At 42.2% G+C, this 27,813-nt stretch overlaps 1 protein-coding gene across 49 annotated transcripts in view; it reads left to right on the top strand.

The window, feature by feature from the left end:
* The first annotated feature begins 998 nt into the window (after positions 1 to 998).
* Positions 999 to 27,813, top strand: part of Ppp2r2b (protein phosphatase 2 regulatory subunit Bbeta) — a 294,937-nt gene continuing 268,122 nt past the window's right edge. For 23 of the 49 annotated variants that reach the window (XM_076555153.1, XM_076555165.1, XM_042264367.2 and 20 more), the window contains exons 1-2: positions 1,881 to 2,097; positions 4,424 to 4,543. Coding sequence is in view for 3 of the 49 variants with exons in the window: in XM_076555128.1 (XP_076411243.1) it covers positions 4,536 to 4,543 (8 nt within the window). In the remaining 46 variants the exon portion in view is untranslated. Of the gene's footprint in view, positions 1,164 to 1,850; positions 2,098 to 4,423; positions 4,544 to 8,318; positions 8,350 to 27,813 lie in introns of those variants that run through there. The other 26 variants (XM_076555140.1, XM_076555130.1, XM_076555149.1 and 23 more) reach the window with 17 other exon arrangements.

Genomic DNA, 27,813 nt, shown 5'->3' with positions numbered 1-27,813 from the left:
TATTTTGATCATATTCTTCCCCTCTTCCAAGCCCTTCCAGAATCCCTCTCTACCCATTCAACTTTAAGTTCTTTCCCAAAAAACATAAAAACCCAATACAATAACAATACCCTCTCCCAACAAAACAAAATAATACTAGGCCCAAAAATAAAGGAAAAACAAACAAAACCCACTAAACTGTAACCAAATAAAAGCCCACAAAAAAAAAACAAAACAAAAAAACTGTGGAGTCCATTACATGTTGGTCAACAACTCTTGAACATAAGGCCTGCCTTGGAGTGGTTGATATATTCAGTGTCACTCCACTGAAGAAAAACTGATTTTCCTTTTCCCAGCATGTATAAATGACAGTTCAGTTGTTAACTTTTACCCTAGCAGCTAGATTTTCATTCATTCATTCATTCATTCATTCATTCATTCATTCATTCATTTTTAAACATATAACAAAATAAAATATAATAGAATAAAATCAAAACTATCACACTGATATTGGACAAGACAAATCAGGAGAAGGAAAAGAGCCCAATAGAAGGCACAAGAATCAGAGACCCGCTCATTCACACACTCCAGAATCCCATAAAAACACTAAACCAGAAGCCATAATATATATGCAGAGGACCTGGTGCTGACCCATGCAGGCCCTATGCATGTTGTTTCAATCGCTGTGAGTTCATATGAGCTTCAGTCATGTTGATTTAGAGGGCCTTGTTTTCTTGGTGTCCTCCATCTCCTCTGGCTCTTAGGCTTTTTTCACCTCTTCTGTGGAGTTCCCTGAGCTCTGGAGGCAGGGATTTGATGGAGACACCCCATTTAAGGCTGAGAGAACACTCTTTTCTAAGTAACTGATAATTATCCATCCATTTGGAAACATTCAATATAAGTGACATCTTGGAAGGGGCCACATGGGTTTTGCTGGGGTGGGCTGGCCTGCTTGTGAGTATGGCTGTGACTTCTGGTCCCATGGCAGTGATCTCATCGTGTCTTCACAATCAAGCTTTGTGACAACCACAGAAAGAAAGCCCTGAGGAGGCTTCACTGGCATCAACATACATGATGGCACTGTGTGATAATACTTAAAATATGCAAGCCAGTTCTACCTGGGCTTTCCTGACTGAGCACTAGGATGAGCCAGTAAGGAATCCTCTCTGGTCCTTCAGACTACTGTGAGATTTGTGTTTCTGGGAGGCTTGGGAGAATGGATATGACAATGGCCAGGAAACAGTCAGAGCTGTCACTTGTGTTTATTAATAATCTTTCCATTACAGCATCAGAGAAAAGCTGAATCTCAAAAACATCTTGATCAAAAGAGAGAATCACAACTCTCATTTATGGAAAAACCCAGGAACAGTCCAAGCTTTGGAACAAGGCTTGGTTAGGTGGTTTCACTGATCATCCAAACCAATTCATTTCCAAGTTTGTTCTTAGCTTTTCACAGTAACTTTCTTTTTCTGAAAGTTGGATTTCTTCATGATTCCAAAATGATTCAATAGCCTTATGGATCTTTCCTTTTCCACATGATTGTTCAGTAAGGAGGGAAAATGTCTTTGCTGCTGAATTTCTAAGTCAAGAAGTATTTTTTTCCTCTGATGCTACAACAAACATCTCCTGGTCTCTCGTGGTCATAACTGAGCCATACATTTGAACTTGGCAAGTGCTGATTGGCACAAACCAACCACGGTTTCATTCTAGAGCTAAGAGTAAAGTGCGATGCCTCTAAGTACATGGGATGCGTGGCAGAGGTGTTATGATCAGGATGGAAGAAAAGCCTGTGTACTAAGAGGATTAAACCAGCAAAAGCCCCTTACCCCATCAAAGAGGACACATTGACAATTGTGAAGTCAGTAGCCATTGGGTCCTGGGCTCCTGCCCTGTCAGATGGGAGAGTCCAGGATGCTGAAGAGAGCAGGGAGGAAGTGCCAGGAACACTGGGCTGCCTCCTACCACCTAGCTTGCAGGCCAACATGTGAGTAACCCCAGAACAACAACAGGAGAAAAAAAAAAAAAGGACCAATTGTGAATATCATCTTGACAGATGCTGAGCTAGAAGGGAGAGAGCCCTGGAGAGATGTTTATGTTAACAACAGCAGCAGCAAAAAGGTAAGAGGGACTTCCCTAGACACTTGGAAAAGCCAGCAGTAATAGTGCAGACGAAAGCATTTGACTTCATGTGAACCTGGTAAAAATGAACATGCAGGCAGAAACCACAGATGAGGGTGTGACTCACATAGGCTGGGAAGCCTCCACATCTAGGAACAAGTCCAAGCTCTGTCACTCACCCTCACCGAAGTGCTATACGCACCATGAGGATGCGGTGCTGTGGCTTGTGAGAAGGAGGTGACACATTTTCAAGAATTAACAGCTGAGAAAATTAAAGCATGCATCCAAGCGGCGGGAACACTTAACGTTCCCTAGAAATGGTACTTAGTCACGGTTTGTTGTCGCTGTTAGTTGTTGTCGCTGCCGCTAAGAGGTTCAGAAGAGGTGGCCTCTGTTCTTAAGGTGCCTGTCACAAGCTGTGGGGCATGCGGGTAATGAGTGTCACAAGAGAGGCAGAGACGAAATGACGACATAGTCACAGGAAGATGAAATTCCTGCTCTCTCTGTATTAAGGAGCTGAGAAACATCACCGAATGCTGTGGGCAGGATAGTGCTTAACTGGAAGTGACATCTTTGGGGACTTTTTTTTTTTCTTGTATCTTTTTATGAAACCAAATCTTCAGCCTCAGTACAAGGTTATAAGAGACAGGCACCTGAGCCATGTCACCTGCATGATCATGTTCTCTAGAAAGAGGGAGGTGCCGCACGTCTCCTCTGCTGTCGTCCCGCGCACAGGAGATGGTATCGCTGTCGCCTGCTCCCGTGGTAAAAGGAGCGGCTATTTGATTCATGGTTTAGTTGGGGCTATTAGCTTGTACTCCCGAAGGCATTGGATAATCTGTTTAACTGAACAGTCATTTGTCTTGTTTGCTGACTGCTTAGCAGATGGAATTGTGATCTGGGTAATTATTATATGGACATTAATAAGACATATCATTTATTAATTAGCACTTTGTGAGGTATGTTTTTTAAAATAGAAAATTCTAGATGGTTTGGAAATATTAGTCCCTAGTGTGAGCTTTTCAAATAAGCATTTGAGGGTTATTCATTTGCTTCTCTCAATTTTTCACAACTCAGGAACAAAGGCCATATCTAACATACTGTACCTTGTAATCTAAAAAAAAGACTGATCTTTTTCAGATACTGTTTAATTTAAAGAAATAGTCATATACATATTTTATTTCATTTAAAATATTTTCCAAAATTAAATTGTGCCTGAAGAATAGCTTTCTAATATAATAAAAGGATATTTGGGCATTTAAAAAAAGATGGATGAACATAATTAATATTTGTACTGACTCTCATACACAAACACACATGTACACACACACACATATATATATACATACAATATACATATACATGCATACATACACACACGCACACACATATACACATACATATACATTACACATGCACACATATGCATTACATGCATACATACACGCAGGCACACATAAACACAAACACATATGCATTCATATGCATACATAAAGTGCTCAAGGTTGGGAGCAGTCTGGTCTGTGGCTCTCTGCCTATGACCAGCCTCCTCTTACATATATGCACCAGCCAGCCTCTGTGAAATCTGTCTTCTGACAGAGACTGACAGACATGCAGTCATGTAGCCAGTAGCAGCACCTGTGCGGGAGTAACTCAGTTGGGAAGTGCTTCTGAACAAAGCCAATCAGGTTGTACATTGTTGCTACTTCCCTGAAGAACCCATTTAGTGGCTCTCAGGAGAGTGCATTTTCCTCCAAAGATCTAGATCCTACACTGTTTTCTCCTGTCAGCACATACCACAGTTGATGCTTCAAGCTCATTTCCTGGGCCCTCACTATATATGTCCTATGCTCTACTCAGCTGCTTAAATGCTTGATGATGTATAACAAAGACAGCACACACCAGAAGTTTGCAACCTATGTTACTAGTTATAGGAGCAAACACCAGGCTACTTTGTTTCGCCACAAAATTTAAGCCAAGAAATAGATACAAAAGAATGTTTCAGGATGCAGAAAAGGGCTGAGAGCACCTGGATTCTCTCATGAAGTGGTGACATCAGGCTGCTGTTTCAGATACAAAGAAACCCAAATAACCCCCAATAATCACAAATTATGTACTTTACTAGCACTTTCTCAGTTCTAAGTATCTTCAGCAATTACTCATGTTTAGAAGCCCATTATATAGATGAACAAATTCATGATGAGGACATTATGGAAAGTGACACAGTTATTAAGGGACAGGCTGTGTCAGCAGCTGCCATTGTATGAACTAACTCAATTTTTTAAATGAATGTGTAATTCAGTGGCCAATTTTTCCCTCTTGACAGCTACAGAATTGAACTCCTGAGCTTTTCACCTGTAGCTCGAGCACTGAGCTTCTCCTTTGACCATACAGCCAGAATCTAGAGCTGTTCTTGCAGCAGTCTGTGGGGACATTTTATGTCCAGGTGAGTCTTTCTATGGCCCACTGTTAAAAGGGTGTGTGAACACAGTTGGCTGCTGCCCGCAGAATCAGGCATCAGTCTGGGAGAATGTGCAGATGCTGTGGCATGTCTCAGCTGGGTCTGTCTTTGTTGCCTGGGCAACCTCTGTAGGAATGTAAGAAACTCACTGTGGTTTTTGTTTTTTTTTTTTTCCTATGTAGATCTGTAGGGAGGGTCAAATGATAATGCTGTAGGTTGCTTGGCTCCACTGCCACGTATAGTGGAGAGACAGAAGCCATGTTTCAGGGTACAGAAAAGAGGCAAGAGCCCTTAAATTCTTTCATGGATCAGTGACATCAGACAAGAGGAAGGTCAGCTTCCAGAATCCTGGCAGCCTTTTCTGCTCATTTGTTCTCCACGATAAACAGTCTGTACTAATTTTTTCTGCAGTAGCTGTAAGACATTTTATAAAAGGCAAGTGCCGCAATTCGATTGTCAACTATGGGTTTGGAAATCCATCTTGAACTCAAAGCTTAGCTTCTCAATTTGCTAATTGTGCACCCTTAGGCAACTTATTTAACCCCTTTTAACCCCTTTCCCCATCTAAAAAAAAAATGAGATCACTCCTGCAGATTTTGCATATAATTGATTTCCATTCATTTATTCAGGGTTGATTTATGTGTCAGGCATTCAACTAGATGCCAGAGAAACAGCTGGGAATTAGGAATGTGCCAGTCTCCACAGAGGCCAAATCTATTACAGAGAGTGTGTGTTTGTTACTTTTATTGTTGCTGCCATCAAACACCTGGCCGGAGGCAATTTAAGGGAGAAGGGGTTTATTTTGGCTCAGTGTTTGGGGGTATAGTCCATCCTAGTAGGAAAGCATGGTGGTAAGAGCAGTCTCAACTGTGGCAGCTGGAACAGGAGGCTGCTTGCTCATATCTGGAAGGATCAGGAAGCAGAAAGAGCCAAGAATCAGGGTGGATTAAAAACTTCAAGGCCTATCACTCAGCAACTCATTTCCTCTAGCGAGACCCCACATCTCAAGGGTTCTGAAACCACACAAAGCTGAGAATCAAAGGTTTAAGTACGTCAGCCTATGGGGGACATTTTACACTCCAACCATATCAAAAATGTGTTTAAATACTCGCTTTGAGAAATGAGCTAGGAGAAACGCAAATGAAAAGGAACCATACCTAGTTGAGGGAATTTGAGGCAAACTTTCTAAAGAAAATATATCAGGATCTCAGAGTGTGAGTCAGCCAGGTGAGGAGCAGAAGAAATCATTTATAAGTGATCATATTCAAAGAGCAAAACATAAGAGCAACAGCAAAACACAGGAGGAAACAAAAGAATCTGAATACAGTTAAGACAAAGCCATTCTAGAAACATCCGCAGCAACATGAGATTCGGAGAGGGCAAAGGTAAGCGGAGACTCCAAAGAGTCTCACACACTTGGTTAAAACATTTACACTGTTCCGGAACAGGTAGGCAATGTCCTTAGAAGATGAAAGTGGGAATGCTATGGAGAGCTGGGAGAAGCTTAGCACAGTGCAAGGACCCTAGTAACTCTGTGTTGGGCATGTGGTGTCATTAACCTCAGCTTATTTATGGTCATTACTCCTTGTGTTACCAACGTAAGATAAAAGACCAAAATTCTGCCTCTGCTATGGAAAGAAGCTTATGGCGGCTGCTTCTGGAAAGACTGGTAAAGCCATCCTTGACAAGTGGCAGACAGAGAGCAGAGCCCAAGCAAGCTTCTCTGCAAGCGTACCTCCCCCTCCTTTTTCTGCTCATCCCCCTTACAGCCTCCTCAATGAATTCACACACTTGTTTAGTGATGTGAAGTCATAATTCTTCCTGGTAGTTCTGTCATTCCTATAACTGATTCTTGGCTGGAGCCTAAACATACAAAAATTGTAGGTGGACCAGATTATACGTTTGCAAGGAAAGCCAGGAGTGGGGAGGGGTGAGCAGGACAGGAGTGGTGGAGAGGAGAGCCCAACACCCCAGGCTTAAGTCAGCATCCCTGAAAAGCAGAGGTAGACAGCAAGATGACATGTATACATTCACCAGGGTCAAATAGCTCCGTGCTTTGTTGTCAGATGCTTTGCATTCTTAGGTAGCAGTGATAACTGCAGGACTTGGTGAAACAGGAGGAGAGCCAGACTACTCATTTTCAGTTCTTTACACTCTTCACTTTCCTTCACTGTAGGTCTTGCTGTGTTTAGATTGTGACATAAGATTGCATTAAAAACTTAAAATGTCTGACTTAGGCAGTACAGTAGTGTTAGAATATTCGCTGGAACTCGGACGGTCTGTGATGAATGTAGAATTAAAATATTCGCTGGAACTCGGATGGTCCATGATGAATGTGTAGCCTATTTTGTTTATGTAAAAATGTGAAGTGACCTCGGTGATGAGATTCTGACACCAGTCCTGCCACACATGTGTGTCCTCAGGCATAACTCCAACATCTCTATTAAGTGACAATCCTTATCTGTCAAATTAAGTTCCCACTTACAGTTCCAATAATCGTTAAAAACTAAGAAAGAACAGGGTGCATACTAGTTTGGACTCTGGAGTTCTTATGCCGTGCTGTACATAGGAGGATCCTGGCTTGGAGCAGTTAAATGGTGAGGGAAACTACAGGAACTGGATGAGAAAAGCACAGTTGACAGACGATGACAGCCGAGGAGAACATGCAGCAAGGGTCAGAGACGGATACCAGGAAAGGCTGCCACAGCTGCTCAAAAGAGAGAAGTCAGTATAGAGCAGTACAGCTGTACAACATGAATCTGTAACTGGAGAATGAATACCTGTCCCGCCACACAGGAGCTGCGTGCATTCAGTCACTGGTTCCATGGATTTTGAATGCCCATATTCTGCCGGATCATGAGTGTGACTCTGGGAGGTCAATAGCCACAAAGCAGACAAAGAAGAAGCCAGGGAAATCTCATTCCCTTTGTCACTCTGCCATGTACTCATATCTTGCATCATTGAAACCACTTGATTAAATATATGGCGAGACTCACTCTACCCTCAGAAGAAGAGAATGTTCTTTCAAGTAGTCAAAAAAAAAAAAAAATTCTGGTTAGAATCTCACCTTTTCCATTTGCTTTTTCTAGGTATTAAGTAACTCAAAAACTCATACCTTTTTGAATATTAGCTTGGTCTTTTGGCTGATTTGGGGTTTGCGAACTAATATTTAGGTACAAACTAGGAGTCGTTTGCTGTATAGACCACTTCCAAGTGAGTGAAAGTAATGATTTCCTCTACTAGTGATCGACACAGCATTGACTTCAAACTTTCAGGGGGACACAAGTGACTCCCAAGGTGAAAGTTGGGGGTTCTCACAAATCCACTTTTTAATAAAAGCAGGGCTTTACCGTTCCTAGAATGATGAGATACAAGCAAAAGAGTGAGAGTTTTCTTGAGCTTCACTGCCGCTTGAATCCAGATGAGTGGTAGAGCATGGGCTTAGTGTGAGCAGGGCCCAAGGGTCCAACCGCAGCAGGAGACAGAAGTTTCCATCACAAGCGTTGACTAGGAAGGGGGCGGGGAGCGGTGTTGAAATAGAGACTTCCTTCGTGTTAATGATTTTTGTGAATCAGTAAGGAGAAGGGAAGTGGCAGACCTTGGACAGAAGGAGCAGAACCAACAGTCGTTTATGTGGATGGTGGTAAATCAAAATTTAGCACAATATATCGGTCAGATAGAATGGTGACCTGAAAAGCATCAGAGGCCACTGAGTCTGACCTATTAGCAAATGTAATGACCAAGCATATTCCCTCTCTAGGTTTGCTCCTGACAGTAACAGCTAAACTCAGGTAAAGGAGCATCTTTTTTCTTGAATATATTATTTTTTTACATGCAATGCATTTTGATTATAATCACCCCTTACTCCTCCCCCCCCCCCATAATTCCTCCCAGGTCCACCCCACCTCTCTGTGCCCTCCAAACTCCATCTCCACTTCTTTTTTATGATCCACCAAGTTTAAATTGTATTGCCCACGTGCCCATGGGTGTAGGGGCAACCACTAGAGTGTGGTCCAACTGCCAGGAGCTACGCACTGAGAGAAAACTGATTCTTCCTCTCTCAGAAGTCATCCAGTGTCACTTGCTCACCAGTTAGGAATCCCCACACTGGAATGCAGGTCTTGCCCAGGCAGCCACAGCTGCTGAAAGTTCATGGGTAGTACACTGGCCCTGTCATGTCCAGAAAAAACTGCTTGATTCTGGTCCTCCCCAACCTCTGGCTCTTAAAACCTTCCCATACTGCTATCTCCCACAGTGACCCATGAGCCTTGCCAGGCGGGCGAGGTGGGAGGGGGATGTACAATAGATGTCCCATTTGTATTTTGCTATTTTTGTTGTTGTTGTTGGTGGTGGTGGTATTGTTTGATCAAGACAGGATTTCTCTGTGTAGCTTTGGTGCCTGTCCTGGATCTCGCTCTGTAGACCAGGCTGGCCTTGAACTTACAGAGACCCTTCTGGCTCTTCCTGCCGAGTGCTGAGATCAAAGGCGTGTGCCACCGCCACCTGGCTACATGTCCCATTTGTAGCTGAGGACTCCACACCTATTCTCAGTACAAGTTTAATAGTCATCCATTGTAAGAGGAAACTTCTTTAATGGGGTCCAGGAGCTGCTCCAATCAGTGGGTATAGAGATAGGATTTAGAAGGCAGTCTGATGCTATATTCACATAGCAAAACAATAATTTTACCCCTGGGGCCTGTGAGCTCCCCAACCATGTGCTCTTGGTCAGAATTACAATACTAGGCATGTGTTTCCTCTCAAGGAAACCCTATAACATTTCTCACTATTACACCAATGAGCATATTTTACCACACTGATCATTATTGTAATCCACAGGATGAACATCTTTGGTGGATATTGACTGCTAAGGTTGCTGATTTTTCATATTATTGTTCTGAAGAAATTATAATTATAAAAGAAATCTATGTTTCAAATATCTGAGTAGATTTGTGTGTGAGAGGGGGGGGGAAGGGAGGAGGAGAGAGGGGAGAGAGAGGTTTCTCTAGGTTGATCAGGTAGGAGGAGATGTGGTATATGAATGAGAAAGGCTAAGTCTACAAAATACTGTGGGAAGGATGCTTTTAGTTAAATGCCAGGGTGGTTTTTATACCAAATACAATGAGAAGACATTGAAGGATTTTTATATAGAAACCCAGAACACTCCAAAGTTTCCTAAAACAAGTTTTCTCTGGCTGCTTAACCAAGCACATTATATTTCAAGGGACCAAAATGAAGGGGGGAAAACAGTGAGGTGAGTGTTGGAGCCGCCCAAATGACAATGGTGATGGCATGGCCCAGACCGAAAGCTTTAAGAGAAGTAAGGACATTTGATGCCATGCAGGAAACAGAGCCATTGGATTTTCTTTTAAAAAATAATCTGAGGAGGGAACAAGAAGGGAACAGTGACATCCTGGCCTTGTAGAAAACTATGTGCTTTAACTGGACTGTCTTTATGATAACTGTGTTTGTAGAAGCCATTGTTGACTCTAGTACTGAGAGCAGGAAGCTAGTGGGAGATGGTTTTGAGCTGGAGAAAGACTGGAAGAGCTCAGGCCCCAAACTTACAGCAGATATATCAGCCCTTGCCAAGTCTCCTCGAAGCTCCTATAAGGTTACTAAATCTATTTCTGGAGCCAAACACAGCAGTTTGTTGTTGAGAAAATCTGTTCCTTTCTGGGGCACCAGAATGTGAACATTATTCTCCACCAGGGTCATCTCTGGATGTGTCTTCTTTAAATCAGTCAAACTGATCAACAGCTTCTTTTAGTCATTTGAATGGCCAATTGGATCCTAGATTTGAAATCCTTTTTATTTTTATCTAACTGTACTAGGAAATCAAATTTAGAGATGGTTACAGACATATACTAAATTAGAACATGGCCAGAGATTTAAAAAATGGTTTCTAAGAAAACACAAAGATCTTTAACTTTTTGTGTGTGTGTGAAAAAGAAGAACCAGGATGTAGCCTTGGGGGAAGTGTTTTTGTAAACTGCTACCCACCCTCTAACCACTGTTTCCCAAAGGGCTCTGCTGATGATCGATCACCTCTAAAACCTTCTTGTACAAGTATGGCCAACAGAAGCCATGTGGCCAGTGCTCTGTATTTTATCTTCTTCATATTGGAAGGTCCTTTCTGCAGACAGAGAAAATACATCTGTAAGAGTATTGTAACACTCAAAATGTCAATATTGTTTTTAAGTGATTGCATCATTTTCTGAAATAATGATTTGTGCAAGGAATGTCATGAATCATAATTAATTTACATATGCATTAAGATCAACTTTGAAGGAAATCCTCCTTTCCAAACATTAGAATTAAATATTTATACTTGCTGCTAGTTCGTATGTGCAGAGTTCATATTGCCTCTCAAACCCACCTGCTCCACCATGCCATTCATTGTCCCTGCTCTTTATAACCACAGAGATTTGGAGTTAGGTTTTCTCTGAACTTAAAAAAAAAAAAAAAAAAAAAAAAAAAAAAAAAAACCCTCACCAAGGCCTTTGTGAGGCAAAAAAAAGAAAGCACTGAGCCAGTCACCTCTGTGACACAGGAAACTTGAAGATGAGGAACTCTAGACCATCGAATTTCTCATGAGGGTCTCTCTTTGATTCACAAAAGGATTTATGAGCTCAGCTTGGAGGCCTTGAACTTGAGCTCCCAACTCAAGTACATTTATTGTATTTATTTGAAAGGAAGGCCAAGTCCCTCCAATTCACCCTGTTCAATTCAGTTTTACCTTTCCAAAATGGATGTGAAGCGATAAATCAAGAACTGTGCCCTGTGGGGGTCCCTCAAGGAAAGGTCAAAGGGAGATTAAGAGACATGTGACTCATTTTAATGTGACAGATTTGAGGAAAAAAACATTGCAAGGAGGGAAGACAAAAAGTAGAGAGGGTTCAGATGAACATGGAGTTTCAGTGTTCCCTGGTGATACGGTCACCTCCATTTCTCTCCGTTTCTACCAAGTGAGGAAATCACTCAGATGCTTCTGACTTGGCTATTGAGCTCATCTGAAAGTTTGGGTTATGTTGTCAGTCACACTAATGAGTGAGAGGAAGCCCCAAGGATCCCTCCCTGCCTCCCTCAGAGAGAGAGCAGTTACCTAAGATCAGTCCTTTCTCTCTGCATTCTCCTACCATTCCAAACAGACAATGATAATAAGAATGGATATTGCTTTAGCATCATTTTCATTTGAAGCACTTGGCTTGCAGTATGCCTCTGAAGTCACAGCAAAATTAAACTTAGTTATACCTTTAGAATATCGCTCCTTCCAGGCAGACAAGGTCTCCACAGGATGAATGGCCTAAAATGAAGCCATTCACAGGTATCCACTGAGGGGTTGGACACATGACATAAGTTTCATAACGTTTCTTGAATAGAGACAGGATCTAGGCTTATCAGTATACTGTTCCAAAGAGAGCATGCATGAGGTTTGTCTTTCGTCTTACAATTGTATTTGCATATCAGGTTAGAATTTGGCAGAGTAGAGGGACTGAACATTTGCTAGGAATAAATGCAGGGGCCAATGAACAAGTGAGCAGTTGAAAGAAAAATAAATTGTGGAGTGTGTCAGCTCAGAGTACATGCAGAATGCCTCAACATCTTTCCTCGGCCCTTCTCCTCAATATTCATTCTCTCCCCTCTACTTTTCATGACAGTAACTCCTACTTACTACTGATTCAAGGCTAGGGGGATGGCTCCGTGGATAAAGCGCTTTCTGTACAAGCATGAGGACCACCTGAGTGTAATCCCCAGCACACAGCAAAACAAAAAACCTGGCAAGGAGAGCTGGGGTCTGGAAACAGGAGGATACCTGGGGTTAAGCACCCAGTCTAGCCAAAATGTGTGAGCTCAGGTTCAGCAAGAGAGACCATCTCAAAAGTAATGTGATGAGAGATTGAGGAAAACAACCAATGTTGAACACACACACACACACACACACACACACACACACACACACACACACACACACACACACGTCCTTCATTCAGAAAGTGGCCACTGTCTCCTCAAATGATAAATAGGTCACTTCCTAAGGTATCCCATAACTTCCCAGGAAACTTACTATTCACTTTCATAGTGTCTCTTGCATGTGATTCATCCCCCACGCTGCTGAAGGAACCCTGAGTGTGGGGAATGCGGCTTTAGTTATTGTCTATACCCAATCAAGCATAATAGGCAACCTGCTCTATGGCAACCAGTATTGGAGAGCCAGTAAATACCCAGAGGATGTAGCTCTGCATGAAAGGAAATGGGATTTAAGTGGTCAGTGGAGTGGGAGGAGGCATTTAGAGTTTACTGTGAGGAAAAACAAGCAGAACACAGTCAGTAGAGAAGGAAATGGCTGTCCATGCGATGTTGCACATGACCTGTACCTGGCAAGGGCATCCTTATCACAAATATGGCAGTGAAAATATGACCTTTATCAACCAAATTATTTGATGTGCACCTACTGATTGCATAGGGATGGTAATCCAACTGCCCATTTGAACCAAACCCCTGCCCTTTGGGAATTTATTGAATGGGAAAGATAACAATCAGTTGGACAAATGATTGCCTAAGTACCAACTATAACTAAAATAGACCTTATGTAGGCATTAAGGACGTGTGTTTGAAATAAACAAGGACAGACCAGAGTTAACTATGTGAAAAGGGATAGAAAGCCTTCTAGACTGCGGACAGCCTGTATAAAGGTTCTATGGTAGACTGAGAAGTGTAGACCATTAATGCTTTCAAGAAACCAACAGAACAGTATGATCTGAGTATAGAAAATGTTTACAAAGAGCACTGGGAGGTGTTGGCTGAAGGATTCACAGGAGACAAACCATGCTGCACTTGGGAGAACAGCTGATGACGTCATGCTTTATTCTTGAAAAGAAACTCCTGCAAGTCAGTTACCCCAGCACCCCCCAAGGCTCAGGGAACAATGTGAAAGAGTTGTGGGGGGGTGGATGTAAGTGCCAGAAGAATAGGAGGAAGGACTATGAAAGGCCATTCTCTCAACTTGATATATGTATTGCAATCATTAACTCACATCAGCTATAGTTACCTGTCCTGGGCTGACATAAGATCTCTACAGGGCCCTACCCTTTACCTCTGAACCATTGGCTGCCCCTCAATCCTGGGTCACTGCCACTGTCTTGAGCTGTATGCCTTCTGTGAGCGCACCAGACACCGGTGACTGGCTCCAAACCCATGGTCACACAGATGGCCTTGGTTAATCTTGGCGTATCATAGAACGAAAACAAAAACCTGAACATGAGCGCTGGTGGAGGATGAAGGGAGGCTAGAGGTGAGAGGGAGGTCAGGGGTGTGAACGGTCTCTGCAAAGTGTACGTGCATACAATCCGTAAAATAAATAAATAAAGCCACCAGAAATTTAAATGAAGAAGGGAACGAGCTGTTACCAACCTTCTTTTGAGAACAAGGCAACTAACTGGTGCTCAGAGATGGGGCCGGAAGTAGAACTGCAGCATGCTCTAAGCCGACTATAGAAATTTAAGGAAGGAGACACTCATTCTGGGGTTATTCCAGTACTGACTACACTGACGATGCTCGCACAACTCCTTAAGGGTAACGATCTCCCCCTGCCCTTGTAAATTTTGCATCTAAAACTTGTTACACCCTTGTATCAGACCTGGGTGAAGAAACCTGCCCTGGGTACCACAGTGTGTAAATGGTTAAGCTAACTTCAGAACCCATGAAAGCAAAGCTCTCCCAAATGCCTATCTCTAAAACTTTCCGAGGTTGCCAGTGAACACCCTGATGCCCTCCTCATTACTGAGCTCACACGAACATGAAATTATTTGCAGTGAAAGATTAAACTTTATATTAGACTTCAGATTGTAAATAGCGAGACTCGGCTGAAATGAATTTGGAAAATGAAAACTGATAAATTGTAAGATCCGCTGCATGGAATAGAATATCTTAACAGGCTTCAGGCGATGAGAAAGAATGAGTCAAATATTTAAAAAGTAAACAGGTTTTTCCCATTTATTTTAAGCTAACAAAATGAAATTAAATTGGCTAGCAGCAATTAGATAAATGGATGTCAATCAGATATGAAACTGCTAAAGAAATTAGCCATGGGGTAGCCCTTTAATCTGCTAGGGCTTTGTTGGGGGGGGGGTAGTAGAAATGTGACCTGTTATCAGCCCAGGTATGATTGAATTATTAATAATATTGTACAAGGCCACCTAGAAACTAGAGCTTGGGGACTCTAAATCTATTCTAATTGAAACGGAGAATCAGCAGACTGGAAAAGACCCTGGCTTTTCTCAAGATGTGTCACAGTAGGTGACACGTGAGGCTTGCAACACAGTGGCAGCTGCAAGCTGCCCTCTCAGCAAATTTAATCTGCAAATGGGTCCCTGCTTAAGACGGTTAATGCTGTCCATTATTCTGGAGGTTTCTTTCCATGTTTTGGAAAGCATGGGTAAGAATGTTTCATGCCATGTTATTATGCAGAGCGTCCAGCTAACAGGAAGATTATGGATGCGGATAAATCAGATTTTGAAATGAAGGGCTTTCCTGACCCCTTAAGAGGATGGTAATATGTGCATAACAGTGGGGAAATGCTTCCTGATCAGGGCAGAGAAAAGGGTCACACTGTCAGTCCTTGAAGTGTCCTGAGTTTGGAATAAAAATTCAGGAACACTCTTTGAGCAAATGAATCGAATTCAAGATCCAGTCGCCTTCCAAGTCCCTTGCTCTTTTCCCTGGTTTTAATGTGGGGGAATTTTTCAGTCTCATGGGACCCCAAATAAAGTCACTTACTTCCCTGTGTAAACTTCCATTCTGGGAATAGTGAGTGGTCAGAAGCAGGGAAAGTCACTCACTCACCCTGCTTCTTCCTATAGTCTCCTGCTTCCCTCTCTTATCCCCAAAGAAAGACTCTCTTCCCCTCTTGGCCACCTGCCTTCTCACTGGGGCCTGCCTCTAGGCGCTACTGAGGCAGCTCATACATGAACCGAGGAGGTCAGGAACACAGACTTTATACTGAGCCCCTAGCCCTTCCCCAGTCTGTGCCCATGAGCAGACTCCTCTAGACTTTGTCCTCCTCTATACCCCCTTAGCTACAACAACTTGGGAACGATGCATGACAGAGAACTTACAAGGCTTTTGGTGTCTCAACTATTGTTTGGTTAAGCAGTTAGGTCCAACCCACTTCATACATATTCACATACAAACAATTGCATAGTCTTTTACCAAAATAGATGTATTGGGGGGAAAAACTAATAATTTACCTGACTATGTAATCACAATTGCTCGTGGGACGGAATGACATGTTGAGCACTGCCGTTTCCTGAACTTGGAATCAGGATAGACCTTAAAATCCAATTCCTTCCTTCACAGTGATGCTTCCACATGCTCCAGGCTCGATATAAGAGTACGGTGATATATATATATATGATAGTTCTGCCTTAACATGACCTCTAGTACAGTGTGCTCATTTTGAGGTCTGCTACCTTTGGATCCACCAATGTATTCCCAGTTGTTGCCATCCCTTGAAGTCCTTTATTCTCAGGAATCTGTTGGTCCTATGAGCCATGTATCCCATCTCGTGCTAAGGGCAGCCCCTCTCTATGAACTGTTGTTATTACGGTCATTTGGGTGCCATATCGGTTAGACACTAGGCTTCACCAGAGAGCTTGCAGTCCCTCTAGGCTAGGCACTCGGTCTTAAAGCACTGCTTCCGATGGTCACTGTGCAATTCTCCACAGCCTAGCTGTGGTTTCTTCCACTCCTCTGCCAAGTGTAAGACTAAGCTTGAACAGCCTTATCAGCCTTATCAGCGGGTTTGCAGTCTCGAGACTCTAAATTCAGAGCTGGAGAGATGGCTTAGTGGTCAAAAGCACTGGCTGCTCTTCCAGAGGCCCTGAGTTTAATTCCTAGCAACCACATGGTGGCTCACAACCATCTATAGTGGAATCTAATGCCCTCTTCTGGCATAAAGGTGTACATGCAGGTAGAGCACTCATACATAAATAAATAAATCTTAAAATAAATAAATAAAGACTTCAAATTCCTACTTCCTGTCACTTGGTCCAACTTTGATCTCCTTTCATAATTTTTCTAAACAAAAAATTAAGAAAGTGGCACTACTTCATATTGTTTTTGGAAATTTATTAAATGTCTGGTTTAATAGAAGGCAGCCAGGTTCTGATGCTCTGTACTCAGTTTGCTCTGATATTCCACACTGTGCAGTTGTGGGAAACTACTGTACACTCAAGAGAAGGTGTGAGTCAAAAGGCAAACACCACCTCAGTGTTAGGAAGGCAGTTTTGATTTGTGGAGCCCCTGTGGGGTTTTTAGGAATCCCCAGAAATGCCCTGACCACATTTGAGAACTATTGCAATAAAGAGATTGTAAATATATTGATTTGAGGATAGCAAATTGGGAGGTTGCTTCTAGAGCACTGGGTGGCTTTCAACTTGGTTTAAGGACATTTTCTGTTGTTGTGGGGACAATTAGCCTGTCAATAAAATGAGTAGGATGGATTGGAAAGAGGACAGAGGAAAATAGCCTTCAAAAAGAACACTTAAAGAGGCAATGTGCCATCCCATGTCAAAAGCCAGTCTTCAGGATTTGTGTGACAATTAAATGTGTTCAGTTATGTAAACAGTATAGAGCAAAGCCTGCTGCCTGGAGACCTCTGTTTATGCTAGAAGTATTGTAGTAAATATTGCCAGTAATCGCAGTGATCTAGCATCATCATTGTTGATTCTAAATGAGCAGAAATAAAAGCCTGAACTAGGCAGAACTAGAGAGAGATTTTACACTGAGTGAGCTTGCTGCTTGAATGTGTGTGGAGGGGGATTAAAAACTGTAGAGAGTAATATTTTGTTATTTGACCACAATAGGGACTCACAGAGTATTTTCATGGCCTAGATTCTCAATAAATACTACCAGGAGGGAAAAGCCAGAACTTTGGAAAGTCAGGAAGGTAGAATGAGAGTCCGGTGATGCTGAGGGTCTGTGGAATTTACACATGGTGAGTTCGGGCAGATAAAAGAAGCACATATGTCTGTCTACTCACACCCCTCTTGAGAAGTGAATTCTCCAGAGACTCTCCATCACACTTGGAATGTTGTTCCAATTTCTCTCCTCAGCCAGTAGGCTACTATGTTGATCCTCTGTGCACCTTTCCAGTTTCCTCTGGTACCCTTCCCCTCACTTCAGCCCGGTGTGTCCAGTCCTGAACCCTGCCATCTTCCTCCCATTTAGGGGCATTGAACTAGGGCTCTCTTTTCTTGCCATTCTCCATGTCACACCAGCCCCTTGTGTAGATGCCCCACATCATGAAGCATTGTCTTCTGGGAGAGCTTGCTCATGAGTATTATATCAAGGTAAACTTCCTTTTCCTTGTGTTCATGTCTTCCACCTGACTCTGTTCATTGTCCTCACAGACCAAGACTTCTTGAGGACAGGGAAGGCACATGGTTGACATGACACCTAGATCATCAAGCATGTTAAGTATGGGTAGCCCTCCTAACTTAGGAGTTCTTTACTCATGAATTCAACCAATTACAGATGTAAAATGTTCAGAAAGTATTGAGTCTAGACTGAACATGTACAGAATTTTTTCTTGTCATCACTCCCTAAATAGTATAATACAACAGCCATCTGTGTGGTACTTCCCCTGCATTAGTTATAAATAACCTAGAGATAATTTAAAGTGCGTGGGAGGGTGTGTGTGTGTGTTTGTGTGTGTGTGTGTGTGTGTGTGTGACATACAAATGTGTCATTGAACATAAGGGACTTGAACATCTGTAGATTTTGATATCTGTGATCTGTGGTGTGTCCTGCAGCCAGCTTCTGAGGAATGACTGTATTTGTGTCTTGAGTATCTAAATGGAATTCAGGAAATTAGTAAATGAAAAAGAGCATCAGGAATATAGTGGCGTTTATACTTTGGTGTGAGTTCATTTGAATAGATATTTTCAGTCGGCACCAACATGCCAACGATATTCAATGAGAACTTCAAATTTGGATTTTGTTTTCAGAGGATTCTGTCTTGATCTGTGAAATCTCTTCAACTGTGTTTACTCATGTCAGCTGCTGAAACATTAACTTCTGAGAGTTGCCAAGGTAGCAACAATGATGCGGTGATACATGGTCCTGCTGTGTCCCTTGGCCCTGGAGTCCCTGTGATGGATGAGTCTCCCTGCATCCTTCCCGCACCTCCTTCACTCTGCAAAGCCTTTGTTTGTTTCCAAGGCCAGGGACACAGTCTGGATGAAGAATAGAAGATTGGCCTATGCACACTTTCTGACTCTGATGCTTCTTTCTCACCTTTATTCTTAGGGTTGACTTGAAACAGATCTTGTGAAGCGGGAAACAACACTTCCCTTAACAGGCTTTTAGGGTTTACAGTGAATCACTGAGTAAAGGGAGAGCACACTGGAGAAACCTCGGGTTCTCAGTCATTTAGTGAGACAATTGTTAGGCAGGTTACTCAGAAAGTGATTCTCTCTTGGGCATTTCAAGTTGTTGCTTCATTGTTTTTAAGGGACCAGTGTGGTTAAGAAGGAAGTTCTAGTGACAGTCTCATGATTATTGGCATAAAACTCTTGTATAATATTAGAGGGACCAGCCTTAATATTATACATCCCAGGGGCTCAGGAGAGAGAACTGCTAATGGCGAGGACTATTTTCAGGAAATAGAATCTCAGTACACCGAGCTCTATAGTCCACTTGCTTTAATTCCTCTGGCATAACATCCACATATACACAGCTTCAGTTCTGTTCTCGTGCCTAGCTCCTTTCTTACCTGATTTCTCTCTGTTTATCTACTGTTCCCTCTAAAGTTCTATCTTAATTCTCTCAGTCTTAATTCTGCCTCATCTAGGTCCTTTTCACCTTGTTCTTACCCAGCTAGTACTTTCCCATCTGACTCTTCCTCATCTTCCATCTCGTTCCTCTAGTACTCTCTTCTAGCCCTTCAATCTACTTCCTCCCCATCTCAATTTGTTCCTCTCAAGTTCTTACCCATCTAGTTCTTCCATTCTCTTTTCTCTTCTCCATCCCTCCATGCCCTGGAAGTCCTGGTATATAAAGCTTCCAGGGTCAAATGGAGGGGTGATAAGAATCACATAGCAATAACCGTTAATTATCATTTGCAACCCCAAAGGGAAGTGACCAATGGGGAAATGAATTAACTAAAGGCTAAATTCAGGTAATATCTAAGAAGAGGGAATCTTATGTGCTCAACTATAGTCTTAAATGTGATTAGTAGAAAATGTTAAGAATCTATAAGTTGCTAGGTCAATGGGAGAAAATAAAACTGTCTTCTTTTTTCCTGTGGCTCCTATCTGTCCAAGCTATCTGCCGTTTTTCTGCAGGGTGGAGGAAAAATGTGCTCTGTCGCTAGGCAACCTGTGTACAGCTAGATGCCTCTGGTGATGATAGTTAAAGGGAGATCTGGAACTAGAGGTAAGGTTTGGGAAAGGAGGAAGTAAAGCTTAATTGGCACATCCTCCAGGCCTTCTCAAACAGGTAGCCTGGATGCTTAAGTCTGTTCTTAGAGAGTACGGAGGTATCTCTGATAAGGTACTTTCCTCCATCTGGGGATGGACCTGGCCGGATGCTGCCAATGATGATAATTACAGGGAGGCTTGAACTGGGGTTCTGGCTGAACATAGCTGTCAGTGCAGAATGTTATCAAATATTCCTAGAAGTGGTTAGATAAGGAGTTAGAGGTCTGTAAAGTTAGTAAGGCTGTAAGAAAGAAGAGTCCAAGCTAAATTGTGTAAAGCTATTACTGAACATGCACCTGACCTAGGCGGTGTCTCCTTGTGGAATTTGTCTTAAATCAGGAGACTTGCATGTGGACTGTTATTACTGCTAGTCCTTGAAAGTGGCTAGGGTAGATATCTGATTCCAGAGAAAGCCTTTCCTGAGGCAGTTCTCCAAATACCTGGAATGTGTCTGTCCAGAGAGTGATCAGTCTACACTGTTAACCCTTCTTAGGGAAAAGTCAATTGGGAAAACTACGAAGGCACACATGATTTTCATAACAGAAGACAGCTGATATATAACAAGCCAAGTAACACCAAAAACTCCTTGGGATTTGGCTTCCTCTGGAGGAATTCCCTGATTCTTCTAGGTAGTGACTTTGCCATAACCAGTTGAGTTCTCACGATATATTCCTGCGGCCTGCAGCAAAAATCAACATCTGTTTTCTTCCAGGAAACTCTTTGGATTTTTAAAAAGTAATAAATATGGGAGAAATGTTCAATGATTATGTAGTTGGGAATCTTTTTAAATAGTAAAGAAGATGGCGCTTTACTCTTGACAACTCTCCTTCTCAGTTGAGGGGTGTGTGTGTGTGTGTGTGTGTGTGTGTGTGTGTGTGTGTGTGTGTGTGTGTATTTGTATTTGTATACGTTGGTCCAACGGAGGAGTCTACATTGGAATGACAAGGAATCGAGGGTCACTGAATGGGAAGGAGGATGTGAGTGGACCTTGCATTACTCTCAATGTCCAGACACAAACTGTATCTATTCTGGGAAGCATTTTGTAGACATGAGGACTCATTCTCTTGTACTCCACTTGTCAGTGCCCTAGGGTTATGTATGGGTAACAAGCTATTGTTCTGAGATGTGTGTATGTGTGTGTATGTATATATTTAGACTTAAATATACATAGAGAAAGAAGAACATCTCTTTATAGATAGCACTTTATTATTCCCCTTTTCATCCCTTACTCCCCCCACACACAAATAGACACATAGATAGATAGATAGATAGATAGATAGATAGATAGATAGATAGATAGACAGATAGACAGATAGATAGATGGTAGGTAGATAGACACATAGATACATTGACAGATAGATAGATGATAGATAATGAATATATCTTTAATAATTGCCTTTTAATTTCATAGATTAGTTGTCATTTTATACATCTGGGCATTTTTCCTTTTTTCCTGCTTTCAAATTTGAAATCTTCATGACTGTTGTGTGTGTCTGCACATGGACATGCCACAGCACACAGGTGGAGGTCAGAAGACAGCTTTGTGGAGCTTGGCTCTCTCTACCTTTAGATCAAACTCATGTCAGCCAGCTCACACAGCACACATCTTTACCATATTTTTTCAAATATATACTTTTTCCTGTAGTAGTAGTAGTATTTATCAATTGTGTATATGTGTGTGTGCATGTGTGTTTATATGCATGTATGTTTGTGTGAGTGTGTACATGTGTGTTTGTGTGCATGTGTTTGAGTGCACACACATAACATGGTGCATGTATGGAGTTAGAGGACAACTTCTGGGAGGTCCATACTCTCCTCATACTGTGGGATCTGAGAATCAAACTCTGATCTTCGTGTTTACACGGCAAGTGCCTTTACCCACTGAGCCATACCACCAGTATTCATGTAGTTATTTTTATAGCATCCTCTTCTTGATTTATAGGCTTATTGGCTTCTAAAATATTTCTGCATGGATGAATTAAGGGTTTGTTTATACTCCTGATAATATTTGTTTCTTCCAGTGTCAATAAGTCTATTTTCCTTAGTTTTTCTTCACATTATGGGCTTACTCAATTGACAATATGATCTCACTTCTCCAGGTCATGTGAGAGAATGAATTTTCAGAATGGTTGAATGAACACCAATAGGGCTTATCTACAGGATAGTTCCATTAAAGAATGAGGCTTGGAAATGTATTTTGGAAATTCTAAATGCTCAAATGCACTCTGGAGAATCCAGCCCCACACTCATTACCTTGACCCTTTCTAGACTACTTATTTTTTATTTAAAGGAAGAACCTTCTGTTGTAGCATCCCAGGGTAGAATGTAGAGAGCTGAACACTAAGAAGGCAGACAATTAACTCATCTCTCTATGGATATCACTTTAGCATCCCCCCTTTTACCCTCCCATCTCGTTCAGCCCTCACCTCGAATCATTTTAGACATTACTACATACTAAAGCATCTCCAGGCTTGGGCAAAGCAAGTAAATACCCTCATAGGCTTATCTCTTCCCCTATCATCATCCATCCACTGTTCTTCTCTCATTGGCTTATGAGATCCATGGTGCATTAATGATCCTTCTCACATTAACTTCATTATGAATTAGATCTGCTTTATACCTTCATTATTATTTTAAAGAGAGCTTGAAGGTAAAGAGATAATAAACATACATGCAGTTCACATTTTGACAGTAATTTTTTGGGGGGAGGGGTTATCCAAAATCAAGGAGCATCAATAACAATTTAAAGGGTTAAGCCAGACTTTCTTAGAGCATCTGCTTCTTTATCGTGGAAATCTTGTTTCAAACTGGAAAAGCCCTCTGTGTGATGGTACATGCCTTTAATCCCAGCACCGAGGAGACAGAGGCAGGTGGATCTCTGAAAGTTCACACCCAGTCTGATCTACTGAGGGAGTTTCAGGACAGCTAGGGCTACACATTTCTTTTTACTATCTTGTAAGAAGAAAAATTCAAAGTAAAAATCAATCTTCTGGATATGGAGAAATGGCTCAGCAGTAAAGAACACTGGCTGCTCTTTCAAAGGACCTGATTCAATTTCCAGTACCCATGTGGTGACTCATAACTGTCTGCAAGTTCTGTTCCAGGGAATCCAACCCCTTCTTCTGGCCTCTGCAGCAGGCACGAGACATCCACATGGTGCATGAACATACAAGCAGATAAAACACTCATACCCATGAAATAAAATAATTTTTAAAGATTTTAAAGCCACCCTCCCCAATAGTTTGAGCCTCTGCCTGCTTTTCCCCACTATTTCATAGAGCCCCCCTGCTTTCAGGGATTAGCAACTCTCTCCATTGCCTTTAAAGCGTGGAATGTTCCATTGATTATACATCTTTTAATTAATAAATTTTTATTGTCCAAAGAAATTGTCTGCATTTTCCTTTTAATAATGTTCCCATGTGTAAATCATGGTATGTGTATAATGTGTATAATCCCTATAGATGGTGCTGTTTGGCATAAGGACATTATCATACAGCTATGTAATATACAATGAACATATTCCCACCCATAGTCCCCTAATCCACTTTCCCAACACCCTGCTTTGGTTAGCCATGGCTTTTTGTGTTTCCATGAGGAAATACAAGGGAACCATTGCAAGAGTAAGACCAGTAATCCTGGGCTGAAATCTCAGATCTGCTGTACTCTTCATGCAAGAGAGCAATGCAGAGGTTTGGTTGCCTCCGTGATAAGCAGAAATATCTCCTTGGATGTTAGCTGTGAGTGATAGCAGTAATGTGCCTATGAAGATGTGAGCACAATGCCTTGGCATGCTCGGTAAACTCCCTTCACATGGCAGCCAACGTGATTATGAGGGGGGCAGGGAGACTTTATGATGCCATGGTCTGCCCTCTCCTCAAATACATATATATACAAATGTGGTGCTTTGTAGACAGATCAAATGCTGTGTGACTCCACAGGCTTTAGAATAGCTCTTTGAATATTCCAGCCCCTTTGCCTTTGTGAAGCCATCAGTATGAAACACTGTTCCAGGCCAACACAAGTATTGTTTAGCCCCAATTGTCAGTCATAACTCCTTGCGACTGTTTGTTTTCCACTTTTCCATTTTAATAATTACCTACTGAAGCAGCTCTGACTAAGCTGTGACATGACAAACCAATGTGTCCCAATTAGGGCACATTATGGGATGGATGCCTTAGCGCTCGCTCCTGTGCTCTCCTGTGGTGGACAAGGACTCTATAGTGACTTGTTTGCCTAATGAGGTGGAGTCCAGGAGCCTGGCAGATGGGATTCTTTTGACAACATTTATTTCAAAGGAGCTAAAAAACGTATTTCAAGGAGGCATGAAAATTTGCATATGTCGCTAAGTTTGTAGGAATGGATTTATTTCCTTTCAAGCATATTAGTTAAAGGCTGTTTACAAACAAGGAAAAGGAAAATTCTAGGTTTTATTTTAATAAACAGCTTTCACCTTGTGAGCCCTACTATGTACACGGTATAAAAACAAGCCCAAATTGCTGGTGAGACATCGTTTTTTAGTTCTTGCCTCCATTGAACAAGCTTGATGGTTTGCCAGGAACCATACAAAGACACTGGGACCTGGTAGTAAGATAATAAATAAGAGGCAAGCATGATTCTCTCCTGCCCTTACCATGTACAGTCATTCAGTGAGCACTTGCTGACCACAACAGGAGTAGAGAAAGGGACACAGGGTGTTGATAGAAGCCTTGTAGAGAGGCTGGCGTGGTCTCTATTAGTGAGAATCCTGTGGAAGGATGAAGACTCTGAAGTACAGGACAGATTTCATTATGGGCGAAATAGAAAAGAAAACTCAGGAAAATGCAAAGGCCCTCATTTGGAGTGAACTCACAGTACTCCGGAGACTGAAGGGAAGATGTATTTTGACACAGGAGATAAAGGCAAGGGAGACAGGACTGAGCATGAAATCCCTTTTCTCGTGATCCACATGTTGCCCTTTTCAGCGTCTCTTTCTTTCATCTATTTACTCATTCTTTGATTCAGTCAACAGAAAAATGCAAAATGATTCATTCAAACCAAGTCCATGTTGGTTCTGTAGCTAGTACCTTGTTGGGCACAGAGCCAACCATGAGTAAGACACAGAGCTGACCCAAGGACTCACAAAAGAGATGATACCCAGATGTATAAGCTCACAGCAGAAGAACACCATCCTCCATCAGTGTTTAGAAGCTCAGAATTGTCCATAAGAAGAGAATGTCAAGAGAAATAAAATACACACAAATGCTCAACAATCCTGGGAAACTCCCATGGGCTCCTCAAGGCTCCCAGTGTAGACCATGAAACCTTAACTCATGGAAATGAGAATAGAAAAGCACTCAGCAACTCTTACAGGTCTGTGGCACTGTCTTACGGTTCCTTGGATTTATCCTTTACAAAGAGTTATGGGACGCGTTTAGGGGTTGTTGGAAGGTAACAGGAGCAGTCAGATTTACACTTTAGGAGATGATGCATGGAAAATGGAAAATGTGCTAAGGGCCCACAAGAGGAAACATGCCAAAAAGTGGCAGCAGGCTGAGCTGAGTTACTGGCTACATGAGTGGACAGTTGTAGACCTTTTCAAAGGGCTGGGTGGGTCTTTGCAACTGTGGATATGAATGGAGAAAGAGCAATGTTAGGAATATTCACTGAGCTTCTGGACTGGACAACTAAGGTAAAGTGGACAGCACCCAAAAGACAGCAAGAGAAATGAATACCTGATTTATTTCTTTCCAAGTAAGCATTAGCTACTTTAGCCCTTTGGAAGGGTTGTCTACACTACAATATACTACTGAGCACCTGTGACCCCAAAACTGATTAACAAATATCATAATTATTTTCTATACAAAATTCCAAAGAAGTAATCAACTGTTGTAAATAGGATAGGAAGCAGTTAGTGACAGTGTGATGTTTTTTACAAAATGATTGGTCAAGGCCTTAAGGGACAAATGACACATTGCTAGGGAATAAATGAAGGGATGAGAGATAGGAAGATGTTGTTGACAGTGAGCACGGTAGTGCAAGGCTCAAAGTTCTTCAAGAAACTAGAAATTGTCCACTGGTTCTTGAGCATAAGACTTGGGGAGGAGGCGGCATAAAAAGTCAGAGGTTCTGGGAAGGAGATTGGTTACAGAGGCTCACAAGACACACCCAGGAGCCTTACAACTTCCAGGCCTGCAACTGGTGGTATTTCTCTGTAGAAAGTAAATAGAATCAAGTTCTTACAGGGAATTCCAACTTAGAAAAAGCTGAACTAACTTCCTCATGACAGGAGTTCTATCTTTTGACATGCATTGGAAACCTCCAGCAGAAGAGGCTGCATCACACTATCCTGGTTGTTGTTTGTTTTGTTTTGTTTTCTGTCAGCCTGACATAGGCTTGTGTCATCTGAGAAGAAGGAACCTCCACTGAGAAAATGTCTCCACCAGATTGTTCTGTGGATAAGTCGGTAGAGCATCATCTTGATGATTGATGCACAAAGACCCAGACCACCTTGGCTACTGCCACCTCTGGGAAGATTGTCATGTGGTGTATAAGAAATCAAACTGAGCAAGCCCTGGAAAGCATACCAGTAAGCAGGGAGCTTCTGCTGCCTCTGCTTCTGTTCCCATGTCCAGGTTCCTGCCTTGGGTTTCTGTGCTGACTTTCCTCCATGATGGAGCATGACCTGGAAGTATAAGATGGAATAAACCCTTTCCTCTCTAAGTTGTTTCTGATCACGGTGTTTTTTCACAGCAAGAGAAAGTTTAACTAAGATCATGTGGGTGGTTGTTTTGTGTTGTATGGTTCGGGGTTCAAATTTTGTACCTCTTCCTATACAAAGACACTGATAATGGTGTGTCTTTGGGTTTAGGAAACTGTTACAGGCAATGTTTCAAATTAGAGTGACAGAAAACCAGATCTGTAATTTGGAAAGATAATGCTAATTTAGTGAAGAGAGTGAACTGGGATTCATAAAGATAGACTCCAGAACCAGAAGAAGTTAAATAAAAGAAGAAGAAAACAGATTCACATAAGCCAAAGCTAATTAGGAGACTGTCATGGGAATAGACATGTCTGCATGTGCATGTTTGTGTTGGACAGGAGCTGTTAAAGTCTCTCTCTCTCCTCTGTGTGTGTGTGTGTGTGTGTGTGTGTGTGTGTGTGTGTGTGTGAGAGAGAGAGAGAGAGAGAGAGAGAGAGAGAGAGAGAGAGAGCGCATGTATGTTAGTGAGCATTCAGTAAGTCCTAGTTGCAGCCTGCAAAAGCGAAGGAAACTTTATTGAGAGTAATTTTTTTTCAAGCTTTGTGTCAATGTGGGACATGAGTGTTTCAAGCTCCTCCTGTATTTGTGAAGCCTGGTGATTCTCCTGCCAATTTTGTGAGAGTTTTCCAATCGGCTGCTCACTGGCTCAGTACAGAGAAAGAAGGAGCATTGCCTGTATTCAGTGCAGGTAGAAAGCAGGCCTGACCCTTGCCCGTTGAATTTTGAGTCTGGGCTCTTCAGTCTATCGTGTTTTCTCTAAGCTGGAGCTGAGCCGGGATTTGAAGAATAAGATTTATGTAGGTTTTCTTCGAGCAGTAGAAATGTTTAAACTAGAAGGAAAAGTACACGAGAGCACACAAAGACAGGGATAGGAGCGGTTTAGCCAGCAGTCTGGACAGTGTCATTGTGCCAAAGACAGTAATCTCTCTCTGAGTTCTCCAGTCCTTCAAGGCACGGCCAGCTCCATGGTCTACAGCACATGCAGTCACACAAGTCCTTCACACACACAGACATGTCTCATGCTTGGCGTCACACTC

This window comes from Peromyscus maniculatus, chromosome 19 (genome assembly GCF_049852395.1).
Source record: "Peromyscus maniculatus bairdii isolate BWxNUB_F1_BW_parent chromosome 19, HU_Pman_BW_mat_3.1, whole genome shotgun sequence".
Classification (NCBI taxonomy): domain Eukaryota; kingdom Metazoa; phylum Chordata; class Mammalia; order Rodentia; family Cricetidae; genus Peromyscus; species Peromyscus maniculatus.
The sequence above is the reverse complement of the archived record's forward strand: the minus strand, read 5'-3'. Positions and strand labels throughout refer to the sequence as shown.